The sequence below is a fragment of the Peromyscus leucopus genome, chromosome 16_21 (genome assembly GCF_004664715.2).
Source record: "Peromyscus leucopus breed LL Stock chromosome 16_21, UCI_PerLeu_2.1, whole genome shotgun sequence".
Classification (NCBI taxonomy): Eukaryota; Metazoa; Chordata; class Mammalia; order Rodentia; family Cricetidae; genus Peromyscus; species Peromyscus leucopus.
In genome coordinates, this window is record NC_051084.1 from 38,773,802 (window position 1) to 38,794,003 (window position 20,202).

Genomic DNA, 20,202 nt, shown 5'->3' on the forward strand with positions numbered 1-20,202 from the left:
GCAACTAGTTAAAAAACAGATTAAGTAAACACCATAGTAATAGCGCTTAAAAAAAAAAACTGTACATTTATTCAGTTTGAGCCATTTTTATTAGAAGGAATCTTGATTCAACATGGCTTTTCAAACTTCTTTATTTCAAATACACATGGACAGTTATAGCACAGAGACCATTATGAAAGGCACAGTCAACAGGACATTATTGGGTTTCAACAGAACATTAATAGCAAACTTGAAAATAAATAATCTAATCTGCCTTTAAAAATCCAGCAGGTCCCTCAAATATTACTGCAGCTATGAACCGTTCAGCCCATGAAGACACTGCGAGCAAAGTATGTACAATGCATTGAAGGAGGAGGAGGAGGAAAAGAACCTGGTACAGCTTAGCAAAGAGGTTCCTTGGGCTGCTCCGAGAAACACCCCCAATGCAAAGACAGCCTTTCTGGAGGAAGTGCTCCAGCTGAGCAGTTTTCCACTCCACTGGGGGAACATGACGGTGAGGCTTAGTGGACTCCACACCGAGGAGTCTGCTGCCAGCACTCCGGACAGTACTGTCCCCAGCAGCCTTTGTATGGCTCAGACCCTGCAGCTTCAGGTTTTACACCAAGCTGGAGCAAACACAGCATTTCCAATAAAATGCTAAGAAAGCTAAGGACCCCCACGCTTTTATTCTGGGACCAAGTGCTAATGGCTAGTTCAACTGGACTAGCAGCAGCAGCCAAAGCAAGTGGCCTCCTTAGCATCCACAAGCTGTCCCTACAGCGAGCCAGCTGTTCGTTGAGAGCAGCTGGAGCCCCACTGCATATCCCACCATGCTCACAGTGGGTGTGGCTCCCTACACACATCCCCCCCCCCAACTCAGGTTACTGTCTGACACTGGGCACACGGGCACACGCTGCCTGCAGTGTGTTCCTGCTGCTGCCTGCTTATTCTTGCAGGAGCTGCTTTAGGTAGTGCAAACACTCAGAAAGGGAGTATTTCAGAAACAAGGCTTCATTTAGCTAGTGGTGGTACAGGGGCACGGGAAACAAAATCCTTGGTTTGGCTTTTTTGTAGGTTTTTTTTGTTTTTTTGGTTTTTATTTTTTTTGGTCTTTGTAAAAGACTGGTCATCTTTTTAGCATTGTATGTTCACATGCATTAAATTGAACATATTTAGCATAGCATATATCTGTTAAGATTAATCATTTAAATCCTCACAACTATCAAAGTTTAAATTTTACAGGCTATAAGTGTTGTTACATAGCTTGGGAATGCCCTTTTCTAGAAAAGGACTGAGCTGGGACTTAAGATCCCTTACCATATGAAGATGACGACAACACAGGCTGTGAGACCTGACAGTGGTTAACCTTCAACTCCTTTAGTTCTGTTCGTATTCCTTCAAGGCTACGGCAGTATGATAAAAAAAAAAATAATAATAATAAGCACAAATGAGTGAACCAAATAAAAATAAACTTCGCTAGCAATGAATGGCTTGGAATCGAAGTATTTTGGAAAGCATCTAAATACAAAGCCTTCGTTGGTACATCCAGGGTTTATGCTGTGCTAGCTAGCTACTGAACTAAGTGATTTTTAAAAATTACTTACGAGAGCCTAAGCTCTAGCAGGTATGTTCAGCCCATGGCCCAGGACAGCAATGAATGGCACAATACAAAATTGTAAACTTCAAGCTTTTTAACATTTCCCTTTTCTGTTTGTATAACTGGACGGTGTTGTTCTCTAGATGACAGCGCCATGCTGCGGGGTCAGAAGGCTGGGCCCGCCTGGGAGTGAATGTACAGGCAGGGATTTTTCTCCTTTTCAATCTGATCTAAAATACCAAGGTTCATCACTCTTTCAGGTGCTCCTGACAGGCCCCTGAGTCAGTGCACTTTAACCTCATCTCGGAGAAAAAGATGCTCCCACACCCACAGTCTCATCCTGGCAGCTGTTTCCCAAACCACGAATACAAATCTAACCTGTAGTGGAGATGGGGGTCTCTGGCACAGAACATTCCAGCTAAGAGCCAGGAATGAGACTTGCTAGGAATGAGTTTACTCTGTATGTCTATCAAAGAATATCAACAAGTGGGGCATGGTGATGCACATCAGCACTTGAGAGGCAGAACTGGGAGCACAGAAGTTCAAGGCCAGCCTGGGCTGCAAGGTGAGACCCTGTCTTAAAAAAGTAACCTATTGCAGGCAATCAAATATGAAGTCTTCTCAGAACTGTCTGAAATTCCTTTTCTGTTGCTTGTTACAAAACACCACACATCTAGCCACTTAGAGCACCACCATTTATTATCTCACTGTTGTGCAAGACTTACCCGGACTGTCTTACACAGCGGCAGTCAAGGTGCTTGCCAGGCTGGCCTCTCATCTGAAGATGTCCATTTCCAAGCCTGGGTAAGTGTGGGGGTAAAGTTGTCTGGAAAAAACTGCAGCCCCTACTTCCTCAGCTGGGAACAAGCTTCCAATCATTAAGGCAGGCCACCTGCAGTCCTTCCGGGTGCCCCTTCCATGCGATGGTGTTTCAGAGTTCTGTTACTGCTTTCTCTCTCACTTCGACTAGCCTGACATGGCTCACACGATTAGATCAGTCCCCCACAGATAACCTCCCTTTTGCTAAGTAACAAGACATGACCCTGGATCATGGTCGCAGCTCTTGCTACACTGAGAAGGGGAGGATATTCTACAAGGTCATGGGAGGAGTCATTCTTAGAATCCTGCATACCACAAATACAGACTATTAACTGGGATGACCTTCTGAACATACTCTTTCCACATAGCTACACTTTTTGAGGGATAGCACTGTTGAGAACTTTATTTTTCATGAGTATGGAAGACTAAAAAGAACTCTAGTCTACCATTTTCCTGACAGCTTTTTGAAATTTCAAAAACCACTGAGAACCTTTGTTCAAACACACCCTAATGGATGCATACACACACACACACCTAGACTACAAGCTAAATTACCCATCTGCATTTGCTCTTTCTCATGCTTCTTAACCAAACATATCTCTTGACACTGATACAATGCATGCTGGGAAAAATGGTAACACCGAGCCAGGCAATCTTGGCCTTCTCACCAAAATACGCACCTTTACCTGGACTATGATGAATCCACAGGTCTACTTTCAATCACAGCAGCAGGATGCACTACTCCTTCTTTCTAGAATGTTCATATTTATACTCAACATCACAGTGGCTAGCAGAACCTCCCACCATGATGACAATGTACCATATTTCTCAGATACAATATGGTGGCTGCTGGCCACATGTGACCACTGAGCTTGTGGGCACAGAACTCAGCTTCAACAGCTGCCATGTGCTTTGTGCCTTCTGTAGGGGCCAGCACTACTCTGGAGTCTAATTTATCTGAAATACATACCAGATGCCAAGCACGGCCGACTTTACAGAATTAGTACTGCCTTTGGCACTTTTCCCGTTCACTATTCAGGGGAAAGTGGGTTGGTGGCCTCTGAGGTATCACGTGGACACCTTGCAGTCCTAGGCACTCTGGCTTCCCCTCCTCTCAGCTTCCCTCTCACCACCCTCCAGGGCTCCGGCGAAAACTTCTGGCTTGGGGAAAGCACATCTGCTTCGATTGTCTAGTGCTGTACTGGGCACAAAGGAGAAAGCGATGGACACTGAGGGTCAGATGAGCACCTGCTGTGGTGGAAGACAGGAGAGCTGGCCTCCAGAGCATGGAGTGTGTCCGAGAACACACACCACAAAGGGAAACTAGACACAGTGAGTGCGTGCATGGCAAGGATGGCAGGCAAACAGAGCTAAGAGAGAAATGACCCAGGTGCCAACAGAGCCTGCCAAGGCCCAGGCATGTTCTAGGCACTGGGAACAAGCTCATGGAGAAAAGCGAGAGATTCCCTGAATGAAGGAGAAGACTTGGCTACAAAGGTCCCTAGTAGCAAGAGGGACGAGTGGAGTTTGAGAAGATGTGCACAAAGAGCCATGGAGGGCCATTCAAATGGTGGCAGGGGTTGCACTGGTCTCGCTGGATTTTCAACCAGAGCCCTCGGGGAGCCCCATCCGAGTGGTCTCCCCATCTGTGAAGCTGCTGCTTTAGCGGTCACTTAGTGTTGAAGATAATGCTCAAATTTTATAATGAAAAGGTATTCCTCTTTTCAAAGGAATTTGCTTGTGTCTTAGGAAATGGGCTTAAGAAATCAGAGAAGAAAATAAAAAGTTGAAGGAAATGAGAGGGAAATTTACAAAACCCCAAGAAAAACGTCAGCTGGGCTTTGACACAGAGCACAGTAGTATTTAAAAATCTATATTTTCCCAGTCAGAACACGGCATGCAAAATAGCTGTTTAGTGCTATGTGTCCCATCCACTAGGCAACTACTAAGAAAGCTCCAGGCTGGAGACCACCAGCTAGGACCTCCCACAGCTCCAGGCCTCTACCATATCTGCTGGACATCTGCAGCCCCTGGATTACCAGAGTAGAATGGCTCAGCCTTCCTAACTGTAAAGCAGTTTCACGAGCTGGTCCTGTATGGGACTGCAGGGTAAGGAGGCATAAGCACTCTGGACACAGCATTTACTTCCAAGTTCATGATACAGTACAGCAAATCATTCCATGGAAACATACAAGCGCTACAATTACCTTTCACCAGAGCCCCACAGTACAGTTTTGGTTTGAAAATTATACCCATTATGATTCACACAACAGCATTACCTAGAAAACAATGTCTGAACTCCAAAACCTAACACGGGTGGGTATAAAAGGACAAAAGAGACACGGTGTCTAACTACTGGTTAAAGACAGCTTAAAAAGGAAAGACGTCTCATCACCCACACCAGAAGAAACCTGAAGGATTCTGTGTGTGGAGACTCAGACAGGGACCTCCCACCAGGACACTGGGGATCACACTGGTTTTCTGTGGCTACACACCATACACAGTACAGTAAAAGAACCCTCAAGAGGACACTGGTCTTTGAAAATCTTGGCTTTAAGGAATGACAAATGCCTCTGAAAATAGTTTGTTCAGAATTGCTGTGATTATAAAAGTACTTCAAGTTAAGAAACCCATCTAGAACCAATCTGGAATGGCAGTGCACTGGAAAAAATGGCATTGATCTGTAATGTCTGCATCTCCAAAAAAAAAAAAAATATAGAAAGAACTTAAAAAAGCCAGGGAACCGCTTCTTCAAAAAAAGGTATTGATTCAAAAATTTACTGCACAAAAATATGTACTTCTTACTGTGTTTCTAATAAATTAACTCCATAACATCTTTATGTGTATTTATATATTTATATTTATATTCATATATATATAATCCCTGATCATCTATAAAAGAGGGTCTATAATAGTAAAATAAATGAACTTCAAAAGTACCCCCTTCACAAAATGTATTTAACATTAGTTTTCTCAAATTTTAAGGAATGTAACAATATGTACAACTCTTATGTATTAGTATAATACCAAAATAGTCCCAGTCATATTAACAGGCTGTCAGAATTGTAAAACGTTTGTGTCAAGTTCAAATTGGAGGACAGCTTAGTTTCCAATGAATGCAGTTATCCATGGGAAGAGTCCCTGTCTGAGTGGAAATGACAATCATCTTATCTACAGTAGCTTCCCGAGAGGTAGTGTTCAAGTTCCAACAGAAAAGGCCGTGCTAACTATCTTTAATCGACAGTCACAGGAAGGATGTGTTGGTTTCTTAGAAGATCAATTGGTGACTTTTTTGATATGAATCTGAAATACAAAATAATGAAAGATTTGATAAAGCAGCTAATTCACAATTCCCAGAAGGCTTGAATTGCAAAATCAAAATGCAATTGAAAAAAAAAAAGGCAGCAGCTGCGTGGCTGTGCACACTGCATATCTGCTTACCTCATTAAGAATGGCCCAAACAGCAGAATTCTGAATAACCGAAAGTCGAACGGCTGAAATAGGGTTTAGACCAGGGTCCACGATTCCCTCTGCAACACCATACTCAAATTTTCCTTCACAAACAGAAAGTAATTGTTAAAGACTTGCTGGAGAGTCTGACGTGATCATAAAGCACCACCGAAGGCAAACCGTTTCTAGTGGATCTCTTTAGACAGGAAAGAAGTGAGTTGAAGCCCATCGGTGTGCTTTTATTCAGCTTTTGAAGTTCCATGGACTGATGTGCTCTTAAGGCCCTTCAAGGCAACCTGTGTAAAGCAGGGGTACACTTCTGCCCACTATGAACGAAGAGGCATGGTGAAGACATATGTGTTTTTACACCTACAGGATGTCAGCAAGTTGGTACTCTACTCAAACCTGACCCAATCCATTTTGTAACAGCAGTCAGCTGACTGCCCCAAAGTTTAAGTTGGTCATAAAGAGCGTCACCATTTCAGATCTTCAGGAGCTTTGGGCCTGGGGCAGGGTCTGTCCATGTGTATCGTTCCAAGGCTCCACTGAGAAGAAACTTATATGTGTTGCCTGCTCTATACAATTCCCATATACAACTCCAATTAAGATGAAAGACTAATTCATCTAACAGGTTGTTACTATCCAGAATATATATAGAAAACAAAAACAATAATCACCAAAAACCAAATAATCCAATTAATGGCAAGTAAGTTAAACAGTTATTGTTCAATAACTGACCAATAAATACATAGAAAAATGTTCAACTCAATATTACTTAGCCATCAGGAAGATGTAAATCAAAACTATATAGTAAAGGGCCTGAGAGATGATTCTAGCAGAGTACCTAGGTTTAAGTCCCAGCACTCACATAGTAACTCACAAACATCCATAATTCTAGTCCCAGGGGACCCGATGCCCTCTTCTGACTTCTATGGGCACCACACACAACACACATGGTGTATATACATATATGAAAGCAAACACTCATAGACACACAAAAGATACATACAAAAGGTGGTGGTAGCACATGCTTTTAATCCCAGCATGCAGAGACAGCTGAATCTCTGAATTTGAGACCAGCCTGGTCTACAGAGCAAGTTCCAAGACAGCCAGGGCTACCCTGTCTCAAAAATCAAATACAAAAAACAACAAAATTCCTTTAGAAAAAAAAAAATGAACCACACTGAAAGTCTACCTCACCCCAGTCAAAATGGCTATGATTAAGAAAACAATTCTAGACAGGATGCTGGGGAGAAGGGAGCCCTAAACATTGGTGGGGAATCTAGGCAGGTGCAACTATAGAAGCAGAATTCTCCAGAGAAGAGCAGAATTACTACAGAGGCCTCCTGGGCACACACCCAAAGGAATCTAAATATGCAACAGAGATGCCCAAAGACAGACACTGCATTCTTTTTTCATATACAGGCTCTAGATTTAAAATATGACACAAATCTAGAAAGGGCTCTATTTGGGAAGAGCAACTGGACCAGTGGAAGGCAGAAAAGACAGTCAATAAAATCAAAGGATATTAGACACATGTCTGAACATATTATAACAACGCCCATTATTTGGGCCAGTGACACCTCACTCAGAGGATGAAGGCACTTGTCACTAAGCCTAATTAAACTTAGTTCAAGCCTCCAAACTCACATGATGGAGAGAACTGACTTCTACAAGATTTCCTCCGAGCTCCACCTACACTCACTCACTCTGGTGCGTGTGTGCGAGCACACAAATAAACATAAATATGTGTGATTTGCTGCAAGCCGCAGGAAAACGTAATGGAATTCAGCTACTATCAAAAAAGCTACTACTTAGAAAAGTCAAGGACTTCTTCAAAGGCCAAGAAGTCTTGGTAATATTTTAGCTTTTGTGTATATATTAGCTGGTTCCTACAGTGACTTCTTGTAATGCTATGCATGCTTCCAAGAACTCCTAACAGTGTATTTATCTAAAATACCTCTCAAGCATCCAAGACCAAACGAAACAACACCTGTCTCCTAGGTCAGGAGGCTAGCTTTATTTCTTGCGCAATTTACAGTAAGACCCTCCTTCCTTACAGCCTTATTAATAGACTCCTAACTTCTTACCTAACCACTTCTAGGAATGCAGATTGAGCATATAAATTCCCTTCTTGACTAACCGATCATTAGCACTCATTTGGGTTGTAAAAGAAAGCCTGTCAGCCACTACCTGAGGAAAATTCTTACCTGCCTTTATGATCCCATAGGAATTCAAGCCTGGTGACCTTGCTCTACCAGAGGATCGCTGTGGCCTTGGGTTTATAACTGAATACCTCAGAGACTAAGGAGAACTGAGGTATAAGGAGAACGAAGAGAGGATATTAGGATTTTGGCTGGAGAGAATTTTTGACTCAAGAACTGGAGGTCAGGATAGAGGAAGATGAGGAAGAGACAGATGGGAAAGTACTAGATGGATAAGAACGAGATGAGAAGGACCTAGATGAGGCAGAACTAAGATGAGAGAATTAAGATAGAACTTAGAGGGGACAGCAGATAAAGGTAGAGACAAATCAGGTGAAAAAAGGAACTAGGCTTGAGTACAGAACTGTAGCTGTGTAGACAGGATTTTATCCCAGGAAAAAAAGCAAATGGACTAAAGAGCTCAGTGTGCTAAGATTCTATTTCCCCAAAATAGTTCTTGCCATTTGTAGTTTCTCTTCTGAGCTCCTGGGAAGTATATTATTAAGGCTGGTCCTTTAATAATATTCAAGAGTAATTAAAAACAAGAGACTCATCATCTTCCACAATGATAGATACTAATTTAAAGACAGAAGACAAGCAGAAACGGCCCTCTACAGAAAGAAGCAAGACCTTCTACAAAATGGCAATGTGCCCCATATCCATCTTTTCTTGCTGTAAGAATAATGTCCTTCTTAAAATAAAATAAAAATGGCTTAAGAAAAATGATGAGAGAGAGAGAGAGAAAAGAAAGAAGAAAGAAAAGAAAAAAGAAGAGAAAAAAGACAAGAAAAGAAAAGGAAGAAAAGAAAAAAAACCTTTCTGGGGCAAAGTTCTCCAAGCCAGAGGTCAGCAAACTTCTCAATGAAGGGCATTCTTTGTGGGCCACAGGACAGGTGAGGACGCTAAACAGAAGAGATCTCTGCCTCATCTGTATGGATGAAATCCACACACCTACGTGTTCTGGAGCACAGCCATGCCGAGGATGTGAAGGCAGTTCCTTATTCCTGGACAACACTCCACTTAAACGAGAGGTTCAGAGTTGGTTTTTCCCTGTCATCGGAACTCACTGCAAATGTCTGTCACTGCTGACCTACTGGTGACAGATGTTTTCTGGACTGTGTCCTCGAGACACCCCTTCACACAGCCCAGGTAATACCAAGCACCAGTATGAATCGGCCAACGTGTAATATTTGAAAAGACACACTTGTGTTTGTGTTTGTGTGGGGGTGTTTGTGTTTGTGTGGGGGTGTGCATACCCCTGTGTGTGCACGAGGACAATGTTTAGGAGCCGGTTCTCTCCCTCCATGTGGGTCCAGAGGACGGAACGTGAGTCATCAGGCTTGGTGGCAAGTGCCCTTACCAACGGAGCTATGCTGCAGGGCCACACACATGTGATCTCGGTGGCGCATACTTACCAGTTGGAAGTTATTTACATATTTATTTTGCTTTGCTATTCACTTTCTGCCACATTATTACACTGGAGATGAATCACTTCCAGCTAGAGGAAGAAGCCTCTCACCCAGTTTGATTGATTTTGAAATACAGCAATTCTTTATTCACAGTGAAGCATTTCCAAACCTCTGTTACCATGGTACTTCTGCCCTGGGAGGTGTATCCCCTCTCCCTCTCTGTACGTGTCCTTTAAAGAAGCTGATTATACTATCTGCTGCTTATTTTCCTAAAGAAACGAGGTTAGATATTGTATTAGCTTAAGAGAGTTCTGAGTTTCACAATAGGTTTTGGCTGTGACTCCTTTACCCAGTCGGCCATCAACAAGAACTTTATGCCTATAACACCTACTATCACAGTCCAGCATCGACTATGAAACTTCCTTGAAATAATTCTTTCCTCCTTTTCCTCTTTTTTTCCTTCCTTCCTTTTTCTCTCTCCTTCCCACAGAGTTCGAGCCATTAAGTATTTAATGAAGTAGGTAAGTCTTAGATGACAGGAGGAGAAAACAGGAGGAGGAAGACACCAGAGTGGCTGCTAGTAACATACAGCTCAATCTCCAGAGGGCAAGCTGAGCATGCCAGAGGCATTCCTGCCCATCACGTTAATCTTTGGAGCACACGCTCCATCCATAACTGAGCAAGCTCAAGACTGTACTCCGAAACTGCGCGTGCTCAGGGATGGCCTAATCTGTGCGAGAATGTGTGCCAGCTCACTAACTAAAATTCCACAGTTCCTTTGTTAAGAGAGAGCACTGCTTTGGAAACCCCATGACTACCTCGCCTCCTGGCAAATCCTAACTCTGTCTCCATTCTCTCCTGTCTTGACTTTGCACTCACCAAGATGTGAAGCCCCTGTACTTGGTCACAATTAAAATCCCAGACTACAGACACAGAACGGGACTTCGGAGGTCCCTGGCCATGGCCCTACTCCTTCCACACACTGGCCTGTGGTCCTTTCCCAGGTGACATCTAGCTGAACCCTGATTCCATTTACTAACCCTAACACCCTCCAAGGCTTCCTCAGGTGCCAATGTCAGCCAGCAACACAACCCAGAGGGCACACTCAGAGGGAGGTCAGAAACCAGGTAGACTGGCATGTGGTAGTCGAGGACATCCAGACAGAGATGGACAGAAAGACACAGCAAAGGCAGACTCGCTGTCACTGACGTACAGCCATGACACAGGTGACAGAGAAAGCCGACAAGCCAGGGAACCCACCCGGGATCCGAAACTCCGTCAGGTCAGAGACTTTAAGAGTCAGCGCAGGAATGGGGGCGGGTTACGAAGTAGACATTACCTATTCTGAAATAGCCATCTTCTAATCGCTTGTCTTTGGTTTCTTTGCTGATTTCCAAACTGTCGCTCTAAAATAAAATAAAACAATTGTATAGGGAATTGTGCCGGTTGAAAGCACACCTGACTCTGTATATAAAAGCTGCTTTTGTGGCACAACTATGAAGGAAAAAATGGCGTCTCGGTTGAGAATTCTGAAAATGTGTTAGTGAAACTTAAACTACCCTCTCAGTCTGCACAGAATACCAAGGGTCAGAAAATGAAGCCTGCACGGGCATTTCTTACAGACCAGTGAATTAACTTTGTGCATTCCCCATCAGGCACTCAGATGTCCACCTGGTATCGTGGAACTCAAAATATACAAAGTAAACACTGTGGTAAAATGTGGGCCCTTTTCTTAATATAAACAACTATATTATTTTTCCAGAAGAAAGCAAAATGAAGACTATGGATGAAGCAAATGGGTACATTAATATCAGGTATTCAACATTTTAAAAACTTAAGATTACCACCCACCATCCAAGTCCTACATCTAGTGAGAATTTTTGCTTGCCTCATAAATAAGAACAACCTTTAAGTATCCATTGTGACAACTGGCTTTAATTGTCAACTTGACACAACTAGAGATCAGTGGGAAGAAAGCCTCAGTGAGGGGCTGTCTGTACTGGGTTGGCCTGTGAGCATATCTGTGGGAATTATCTTAATTGATTTGGGAAGACCCAGCCCACTGGGGGCAGAACCATTCCCTAGGTAGGGGTCCCTGAACCACATAAGAGAGGAGAAACTGAGCTGGGCACAAACATATATACATGACAGGCTGCATGTAAGCATTTCTCTCTGCTCTTGACTGTGGATTTGATGTAACTTGATATTTAAAATTCCTGCCTGACTTCCCCCCAATGATGACCTATAATCTGGAATTGTAAGCTAAACTTAGCCTCTCTCCCCGCCTAAATTGCTTTCTGTCAGGGCATCTTATCACAGTAACAGAAACGAAACTAGAGCATGAGGAGTAGCAGCAGCCATACCTTTAGAGGCAGGACCTCCACTGTTGTGTTTAGCAGGATGTCTCCTGGGTGTTCTTGATTGCCACTGTGGAACAAATAACTGGAAATAAGAATGAAAACAGGAGTTAGAGTGTACAAGATTCAAGAACACATCCTCACCCCAGAGTGAGCTCTTAGAAGGTTTCTGGCACAGGATAACCACACCAGAGCCCAGCTGACTCAGAATGCTCTGGGAAACTTAAGACTGAAGGACGCAGCCCCAGGCTGGGTGTGATCTCTGCCACACTAAACACAAAAGTGTCTACAGTCTGACCCGTTGGCAACATTTTCCACACAAACCCACAATCATGACAATCACAAGTATAGCACCTTTCTTAGAGTGTGGCATCTTGTGTCACAGAGTTTTCAGGAGGACAATCATGGGTCATGGCTCACTGAGAGCCTCACTTTAGGGTTATGAGTTTGGCGCAGCGGTAGAACGCTTGCCTGGCATGCACAAAGCGCTAGGTTCAATCCCCAGCTAGGACATATAAAGTATGTCTCACAAGAGCGGCCCGTGGTGGCACACACCTTTAATTCCAGCACTCCAGAGCAGAGGCAGACAGACCTCTGTGAGTTGGAGGCCAGCATGGTTGGCATTGTGAATTCCAGGCTAGCCAGGACCACACAGTAAGATCTTGCCTCAACAAAACTAATATCGAAATAACCCTGTTGGTTTAGTTGGATCAGAGGTCTACAAGCCTAGGCTTAGGAGTCAGGAAAGACCTTGGCTCCCATTCTGGCTCCCTGGATTCCTAGAGTCTACCCGCCTTTACCAAGACCAATTAACTTGCAACATGAGTTTCTGCTATTGCATACAGCTATGCCCACGCACCACTCACGACTATAAATTTATGAGAATTGACAAAGGCATCCTGCACATGACAAACCCTCAGCCAGGGAATGGTTACAAGTGACAACTTGCTTCGAGTGTGGTATTTGTGGACAAACATCTCCTGCGACAGGAACTCGATTTTTAAACTGTGCAGAAGAGGTTTTCCTAGCATTTTCAGATGAGAAATACTGCTTTCATTTTTATATTTTGAGAGAGAGAGAATGTGTGTGTTCCTGTGCACAGGACTGCAGAACTCACAAAGGCCAAAGGTCATTTGCTGTGGGATAATGCTCCTGTACACTGTAAAGATTTGTCACTCGAATTGGTTTAATAAAATGCTGATTGGCCAGTAGCTAGGAAGGAAGTGTAAGTGGAGCAACCAGACCAGGAGAATTCTGGGAAGAGGAAGGGCAGAGTCAGGAATCGTCAGCCAGACACAAAGGAAGCAAGATGAGAACGCTGCACTGAGAAAAGGTACTAAGCCACATGGCTAAACATAGATAAGAATTATGGGTTAATTCAAGGGTAAGAGCTAGTCAGTAATAAGCCTGAGCTACTGGCCAAGCATTTATAAGTAATATTAAGCCTCTGAGTCAATTATTCAAGAAGCGGCTGCTGGATATTTGGAAACAATCAGGCAGGAGAGAAATTTCTGACTACAATCATTGGATTCCTTGGAGCTAGAATTAAGGGCATTGTGGGCCACATGATATAGGCACTAAGAATCGGGTCCTCTGCAAGAGCTGTACACATTCTCACCCACTGGGCCACCTCTCCAATGCCTGCTGTTATTCTGGGGACAAGATCTTGCTGTTGCCCATTCTGACTTTGAACAGCTGATCTCCCAACAATCCTCCCAAGTACCTGGGGCTTGAGGTAAATGTACTGGTGCATAGAGAAATATGCTCAAATGTATCCCTGCCAAAGAATGCTGGTTCACACAACCACTGTCCATTCTCTGTCCCAGCTAAGTATGTCAAAGTGAAGGAAGCCATGGTGAAGAAGAGGGCTGGCTTCCAGGATGGCTCAGTTGGTAAAAATTCTTGTTATGCAAGCACACAGACCTGAGTTCGATCCCCAGAACCCATGTGAAAAAGCCAGCCTACTCAAACCAGTGAGTTCTAGGAAAAAGTAAGAGACCCTGCCTCAAACAGACTGAGTGAGAAGATACCTGAGGTTGATCTCTGGCCTCCACATATGGGCACCCACCTCAACACACAAATAAAAATAACAATAAGTCACACCCAAATTCCAGCTCCACTCATGAAGTCTGTGTCAGTATGGTAGCAGGATGCAAGAATAGCACACAGAAGTCAGTGGACATTCCTACATACACTACTGGACATGAACTCCATTATAGTAAGTGCGCCACTGACATTGTAGTCAAAGCAGGGGGAACTGAAGGGGCCATGAATATTAAATTAAAAAAAAAAAAACAGAAGAAAATTGCTGTGGATGTCTCTCTGTGTAAATAAAATGCTGATTGGCCAGTAGCCAGGCAGGAAGTATAGGCGGGACAAGCAGAGGGGAGAATTCTGAGAAGTGGAAGGCTGAGGCGGAGAGACGCTGCCAGCCGCCACCATGAGAAAATGTTAAGATACCAGTAAGCCACAAGCCACGTGGCAACTTATAGATTAATAGAAATGGGTTGATTTAAGATATAAGAACAGTTAGCAAGAAGCCTGCTGCAGCCATACAGTTTATAAGTAATATAAGTCTCTGTGAGTTTACTTGGTTGGGTCTGAGCAGCTGCGGGACTGGCGGGTGAGAGAGATTTGTCCTGACTGGAAAACTCTAGCTACAGAAAATAGTTCTAAATTTTGTAAAATGGGTGTGAATCCCACAAAACCTAAAGGGGCTGGAAAGTCCCATGGCATGCTAAAAAATGACCTGCACCAGCAAAACTATTGGCTAGGAACATCTGCCATTTCAACCAATTGCTGGGCTAATAACCTGCTCTCCCTGTGTTTGGAGATAGTCTAAGATAAAGACTTGAAAATTATTTTAGATTTCGAGAAGATGTCTAAATTAGAGTAACAAAATTACCAATTAAATCTAAGTCCAGAAATATCAATCTACCCAACATAAGGCCAGTAAGACAGCTCAGCAAAGACACTTTATCTACTAACCCTGAGGACCTGAGTTCAATGCCCAGTACCCACAAAGTGGAAGGAGAGAACCAATTCCCACATGGTGCCCTTTGCCCCCCCCCAGATAAATGTATTTAAAAATGATTCATTCAACACATTAAAATACTGATGGTATGCCTGAAAACATGAGCATTTTTCATACTCAGCCGTATGAATTAATTTATAACCAAAACTTATGCGACTCACTACCTCCTCAACCTACTGTGTGCAAAGCACACAAAATAAAGCGCATTCCAAGCAGAAGGGCTGATATAATTCCCTTGTCACTGACCTTTCTACGTTGACCGGCTTGTCGAATTTAAACAAGATGTAGTCGCCAGCCGTGGGGGTGATGGCCCAGAAGAAGTCCTCACCCATGTAGGTCTTCTCCAGTGTGTGTCCTTGGTATACCTTCAGGGAAGTGGAGACCTCTGCGGGCGGGTTGACATGGATCTTGAGAAGCAATGGTTTCATGTAATCTTTATCCTAGGAGGACATGTGTGTGTCGTTAGGTAATGCGTAACTCATCTACACACTAAACATCAACCCACACAGCTGGGGAACGCCATGTCCAATCACTAACCGTGAGCTTCTGAATTTTCCCCGACAGTGATGAATGTAGACCCACGTGCTGGAAGAGGGAGGGTCGGAAGCGGATTCGTAGATTTGCCTTCTGTCTGTCACAATGTTTCTAGACGTTTAAAAGAATCTGATTTTATTATTCTGTAATAAAGTGCAAGTCAGACACTGAAGAGTCCTGTGAGTTGGCACATGACAACACTGCTATCTGATACTTCAGGGGTACTGGGGTCTGATACTATCCAAAAAGAAAAAACAACAACCAACAGAACAGAGAGAACACAAGACACCCGCCATAAGCCAGGTCTGACGGCTGCCTATAGCCAATAGGAACAGGATAGCAAGCCTCAAGCCCCCCCCCCCAATGTTTCTCAGCGATACATGAGGGAGCCAACACTTAGAAACGGGATGGCTAAGGGATTGTCTATCGTTAAAAAATGCATTATATCTGCACATACATACATTGCCAGGACTGAAGACGGAACAGAGGACCTTCAGGAATGCTGTGTAAAGCACTCTACCCTTACAGCATGCTCGCGCGCACGCACGCGCACACACACACACACACACACACACACACACACACACACACCCCTTTCTAACACTGGAACTTAGGATTGGCTTAGAATGAAGGCGAGCTCGTGAAGAGTAAACAGTTCTCTGCCATGGCTTTATTTAACTTGTTACCAAGATCTACTTCAAAGTTACTTTCATAAAGGAAACACAGAAGGGAAACTTCAGGCCAGGCACCATGGTACGAGCTTGTAATCCAGGTACTCAGGCAGCTGAGGCAGGAGGATCTTCAGTTCTAGGCCAGCCTGGGGCCTCATAGTGAGAGCCTGTCTCAAAAAGAAAAAAAAAAGTGTCCCCTGGACTGCAGGGAAAATTAACTTACAGCATCTTTTTCAGGGTTGCAGACTTTCACCCAGAGAATGTGGTCCAAGAGCCAGTCAATAGGTTTCTCCTTATAAAACATAAAGATGAACTCCACAATCAGAGTGAGGTCTGGCGCCTGAAACATTTTTCCTGAAAAGATATTCCCAGTCAACATCTGTCACCGAGAACCAACTCTCAAGATGCCTGCAGAAGTGACTTCTATGCACTAAATACATTGAGGTTTAACTCCCATTATCAAAACCAGCATCCCTTTAGCTCAACATTCTCTGGACTTGTCTCCTGGGTATGAAGAGAAGTAGCCGACTCCTGCCGTTAACTACGATTTAACACACAGTGTTGCTTACAGGGTTCAGAAATCAAGTCAGATTTTTTTTTTCCTATCTTAAAAAGACTGCCCCCATAAAGGAATCTGAGAGATTTACATTGACAAAAAGTATGTAGGGCTGGGAATAGAGCTCAGTGATGGAGCACTTGCCTGGTGGTAGCACGTGTGGGACCCTAAATTCAATGGGGGTAGGGGGAGTGGAAGGAGGGAGGGAGGGACCTAAATCAATATACACAGAAAGAGGAGGCAGAAGAGATTAAAGAGGAGAAAGAGGCAATGGAGCAGGAGAGGCTGGTGAGGAAAAGGCTAACAAGTTTTGTCGTCACTGAAACGTTGGTCATTTTTTCTCTGAGTCATAGAACAAGTTTTGAGTTAACTGACAAACAAGATCGGAGACAGAGCCCTTCCTGTTTGGGGGTTTAGCTTGAACCCAAGGCCTCACTCATCCTAGGCGAGAGGCCAACCACTCGGCTTCACCCCAGCCCTGACCTCACTATGCTGCCCAGCCTGGCCTCAGAGATGAGATCCTCCTGTGTCAGCTTCTCAAATGCAGGGATCGGACCGCAAGCGGTCGGGATGTGCGCCAACCGTCACACCTAGCTTGAGAGGTTATTTTTAAACCCTGTACATTTCCTTCACTCAACTTCAAACATGTTCTTTTTCTTCGGCTATTTTAGGGACGCTGTTCCCTCACAGGCTTTAAAAGAAGTACCCCAAATAGTTCCTGAAAGAAACAAGTTGAACAAAAGCAATCCCTGAACAAGAGCGCAGGCTGCAGCCACCCCCCCCCAAGAGTCCATCAGTGCCATGCTTTTGGGGTGAGCCCCAGTCTTGTGAGCACAAAGGAAATGGAAGCGTCAGAGAGGAAATCAGATATGCTCCCAGCACCATGGCGGCCACTGGGCAGCTCTCTAGAGGACACGCTACACCTTAGAAGTCACAGAGTCACATCAGTTCATGTTCACATTTTGCATAAGGAGATTTACCTACATTTAATTTTCTCAACATCAAACAATTTCTCTGGGAAAAGGATAACTTTCTTGAGAGAGAGAGAGAGAGAGAGAGAGAGAGAGAGAGAGAGAGAGAGAGAGAGAGAGAGAGAGAAACTGGTTTAAGACTCAGAGTCGCAGCTGTTTATGAAGTAGAGAAATCAAACCCTTTTCTTACCAATAAAGCCAAGCTGGGAAAACTCCAAAATCATCCATTCTTCAGAAGAGAGTTGAAGTGCAAAATTTTTTATGGTATTAAAATAGTTTTGTTTGACAATAATATCATCTTCAAGCTAGGAAAAAAATTGAACAATCATATTTAATAAGGAAAAAAGGAAGGAAAGGGGTAAGTGGGCATTATTGCAGGAAAAAATCCAAACATACTCTCACAAAAATCAAGAAAACAATGGTTAAAACCAATTAAAATATAAAAATGAGTGTTGTGAACACAAAAGATACACTCTGTGGGGTCAACTACCTAGGTCAGAGGTCAAAGAGAAGCCAGCCTCACCTACCTTCCACCTGGCTAGCTGAGACGGCCAAAATGAAAACTGGGTATGCACCCATCTGGCACGTCTGTATTCTGTCTGATACAGACTCCTATGTATAACACTCTCTCTGTTTCTCTCTCTTTCTGTCCCTCTCTGTCTCTCTCTGTCTCTCTCTCTCTCCCCTCTCTTCCCTCTCTCCCCCCTCCCTCCGGCCCTCTCCCTCTCTGGGAATAGAACCCAGGGCCCAGCTCAAGCTAGGTAAGGGCTCTACTACTGAGCCGCACCCCTAGAAAGCCGCTTTATATTTTTAAAAAGATGTATTTACTATTTTTATGTGTATGCATGTGTCTCTGGCTGAGTTTAAGGGCAGCATCACATGTGGGCCCGTGGAAGTGAGAGGGGGCAATGGATCCCCTGGAAATGGAGTAACAGGTAGTTATGAGCCACCATGTGGGGCGTGATACAGGGAAGAGGACAAGGTGGGACCAGAAGCACCTGGCGGTGTCCCCGAAGGCCATCTTCACACTCCAAGTCACTTGCAGCTCCCACCTACCCCTTTTATTACAAAGGATCAGAGACACCGTATTCAAAGCCAAGTGATAGTACAGATCAGAAAGACACTGTCAACAACGGCCATTTCTGTCTTGTGTCACTCAGTCTGGACAGGAACAGGGCAGGCAACTAGCAGAGGCCAAGAACAAAGGCCAGGGGCTGCAGGACCACATATAAGCACTAAGTGGTGCCCCAGCTGGACGCACCAGAGTAGAAACCACCACCACAGGTCCAGAAAGAGAGGCACCAAGAAGCAGTGACCATGACAGGCAGCATGTACAAGACCTGTATAAGCGCCTCCCAGACCCAAAACAAACAAACAAACAAAAACTGCAGAAAGGAGGAAGGTGGGCGTGAACCACATCCCCATCAACACCAGCTAAGGAGAGGGGGACTGGCAGTCCCTAGCTGCTGAGAGAGGCAGGGGCATTTCCTTTAATGATGTGACCCTGGTAGGTGGACCACACGCCAAGGCAGGCCCCACTCCCAAGACTAGCTGGGCAGCACAAACTAGACTGGACAAGTTTAAAAAGGAGGCACTCAGAGGCGGGCCGGTGGGCGAAGAAGGTGGTTAAGAGTGAAGGGAGGGAACAGTGAATATGTTCAAAATAGACTGCATGAAACTCAAAGACAATAAAAATACTGTTTGTGAGCCGGGTGGTGGTGGCGCACGCCTTTAATCCCAGCACTCGGGAGGCAGAGGCAGGCGGATCTCTGTGAGTTCAAGGCCAGCCTGGGCTACCAAGTGAGTTCCAGGAAAGGCGCAAAGCTACAGAGAAACCCTGTCTCAAAAAAACCAAAAAAAAAAAAAACTGTTTGTAAAAGGGGCTCTGGGGGCCATAGAGGTGGATCAGAGTGGACGCACTTGCCACTCTGCCCAGAACCCACCTGGTGGCGCACAGCCGTCCATGACTCCAGTTCCAGGGGTCTCACCGCCCTCTTCTGACCTCAGCTGGAATCAGCACTTGGGCAGTGCACAAACACGCATGAATGCAAAACACTCAAGTGCATAAAGAAGAAAATAACTGTTTTCATTTAAAGGGCTCCAGATGCTCTGGCTCACATGATCAGAAGCAGGCCTTCCGGGGTACCACAGCAGACCACAAGGGAGGGGGCGGGCTTTGGGGGATGACTGATTTCCCAGATACCCAAATCCCAACAGCGACAACAAAAACAACATTGCAGTGAGGCTAGGTGGTGACTTAAAAACAGTGGGCAACTAATGAAATGTGTAAGAGTTGAATGGGAACAGCAACGGAGAGACGGAAATCATGGAGGAGAACCAGCTAGGGACAGGAAGTGAAGAATACAAAACCCGAAAGGGAAGCTTCACAGCAGACCTGGCACAAGAGTGAGCGAGCCAGGACAGGGTTTTCAAAACGAATGGTGCAGAGAACAAAAGGGGGAAATGACCATGAAGACAGCCCAAGGAACCTGCAGGTACCGGGGAGAGAACAACACTTCCCTCAACAGGAGAAAGGAGCTACCTGAAGAAACATCTGCCGAAAGCTTTCCAAGTCTATAAAAGAAAATGGATATCCAAGTTTAACAAGCTCAAAGAGCTCC

At 44.5% G+C, this 20,202-nt stretch overlaps 1 protein-coding gene across 1 annotated transcript in view; it reads right to left on the minus strand.

Annotated features, from left to right (window-relative positions):
- Positions 1–113: 113 nt before the first annotated feature.
- Positions 114–20,202, minus strand: part of Mgat4a (alpha-1,3-mannosyl-glycoprotein 4-beta-N-acetylglucosaminyltransferase A) — a 97,195-nt gene continuing 77,106 nt past the window's right edge. Inside the window, exons 8-15 of the mRNA XM_028865687.2 lie at positions 17,772–17,886; positions 16,278–16,408; positions 15,387–15,494; positions 15,096–15,289; positions 11,822–11,900; positions 10,798–10,864; positions 5,837–5,949; positions 114–5,698 (exon numbers count right to left, since the gene is read on the minus strand). Of these exons, the coding sequence (XP_028721520.1) occupies positions 5,672–5,698; positions 5,837–5,949; positions 10,798–10,864; positions 11,822–11,900; positions 15,096–15,289; positions 15,387–15,494; positions 16,278–16,408; positions 17,772–17,886 (834 nt within the window). The 3' untranslated portion in view covers positions 114–5,671. The remainder of the gene's footprint in view (positions 5,699–5,836; positions 5,950–10,797; positions 10,865–11,821; positions 11,901–15,095; positions 15,290–15,386; positions 15,495–16,277; positions 16,409–17,771; positions 17,887–20,202) is intronic.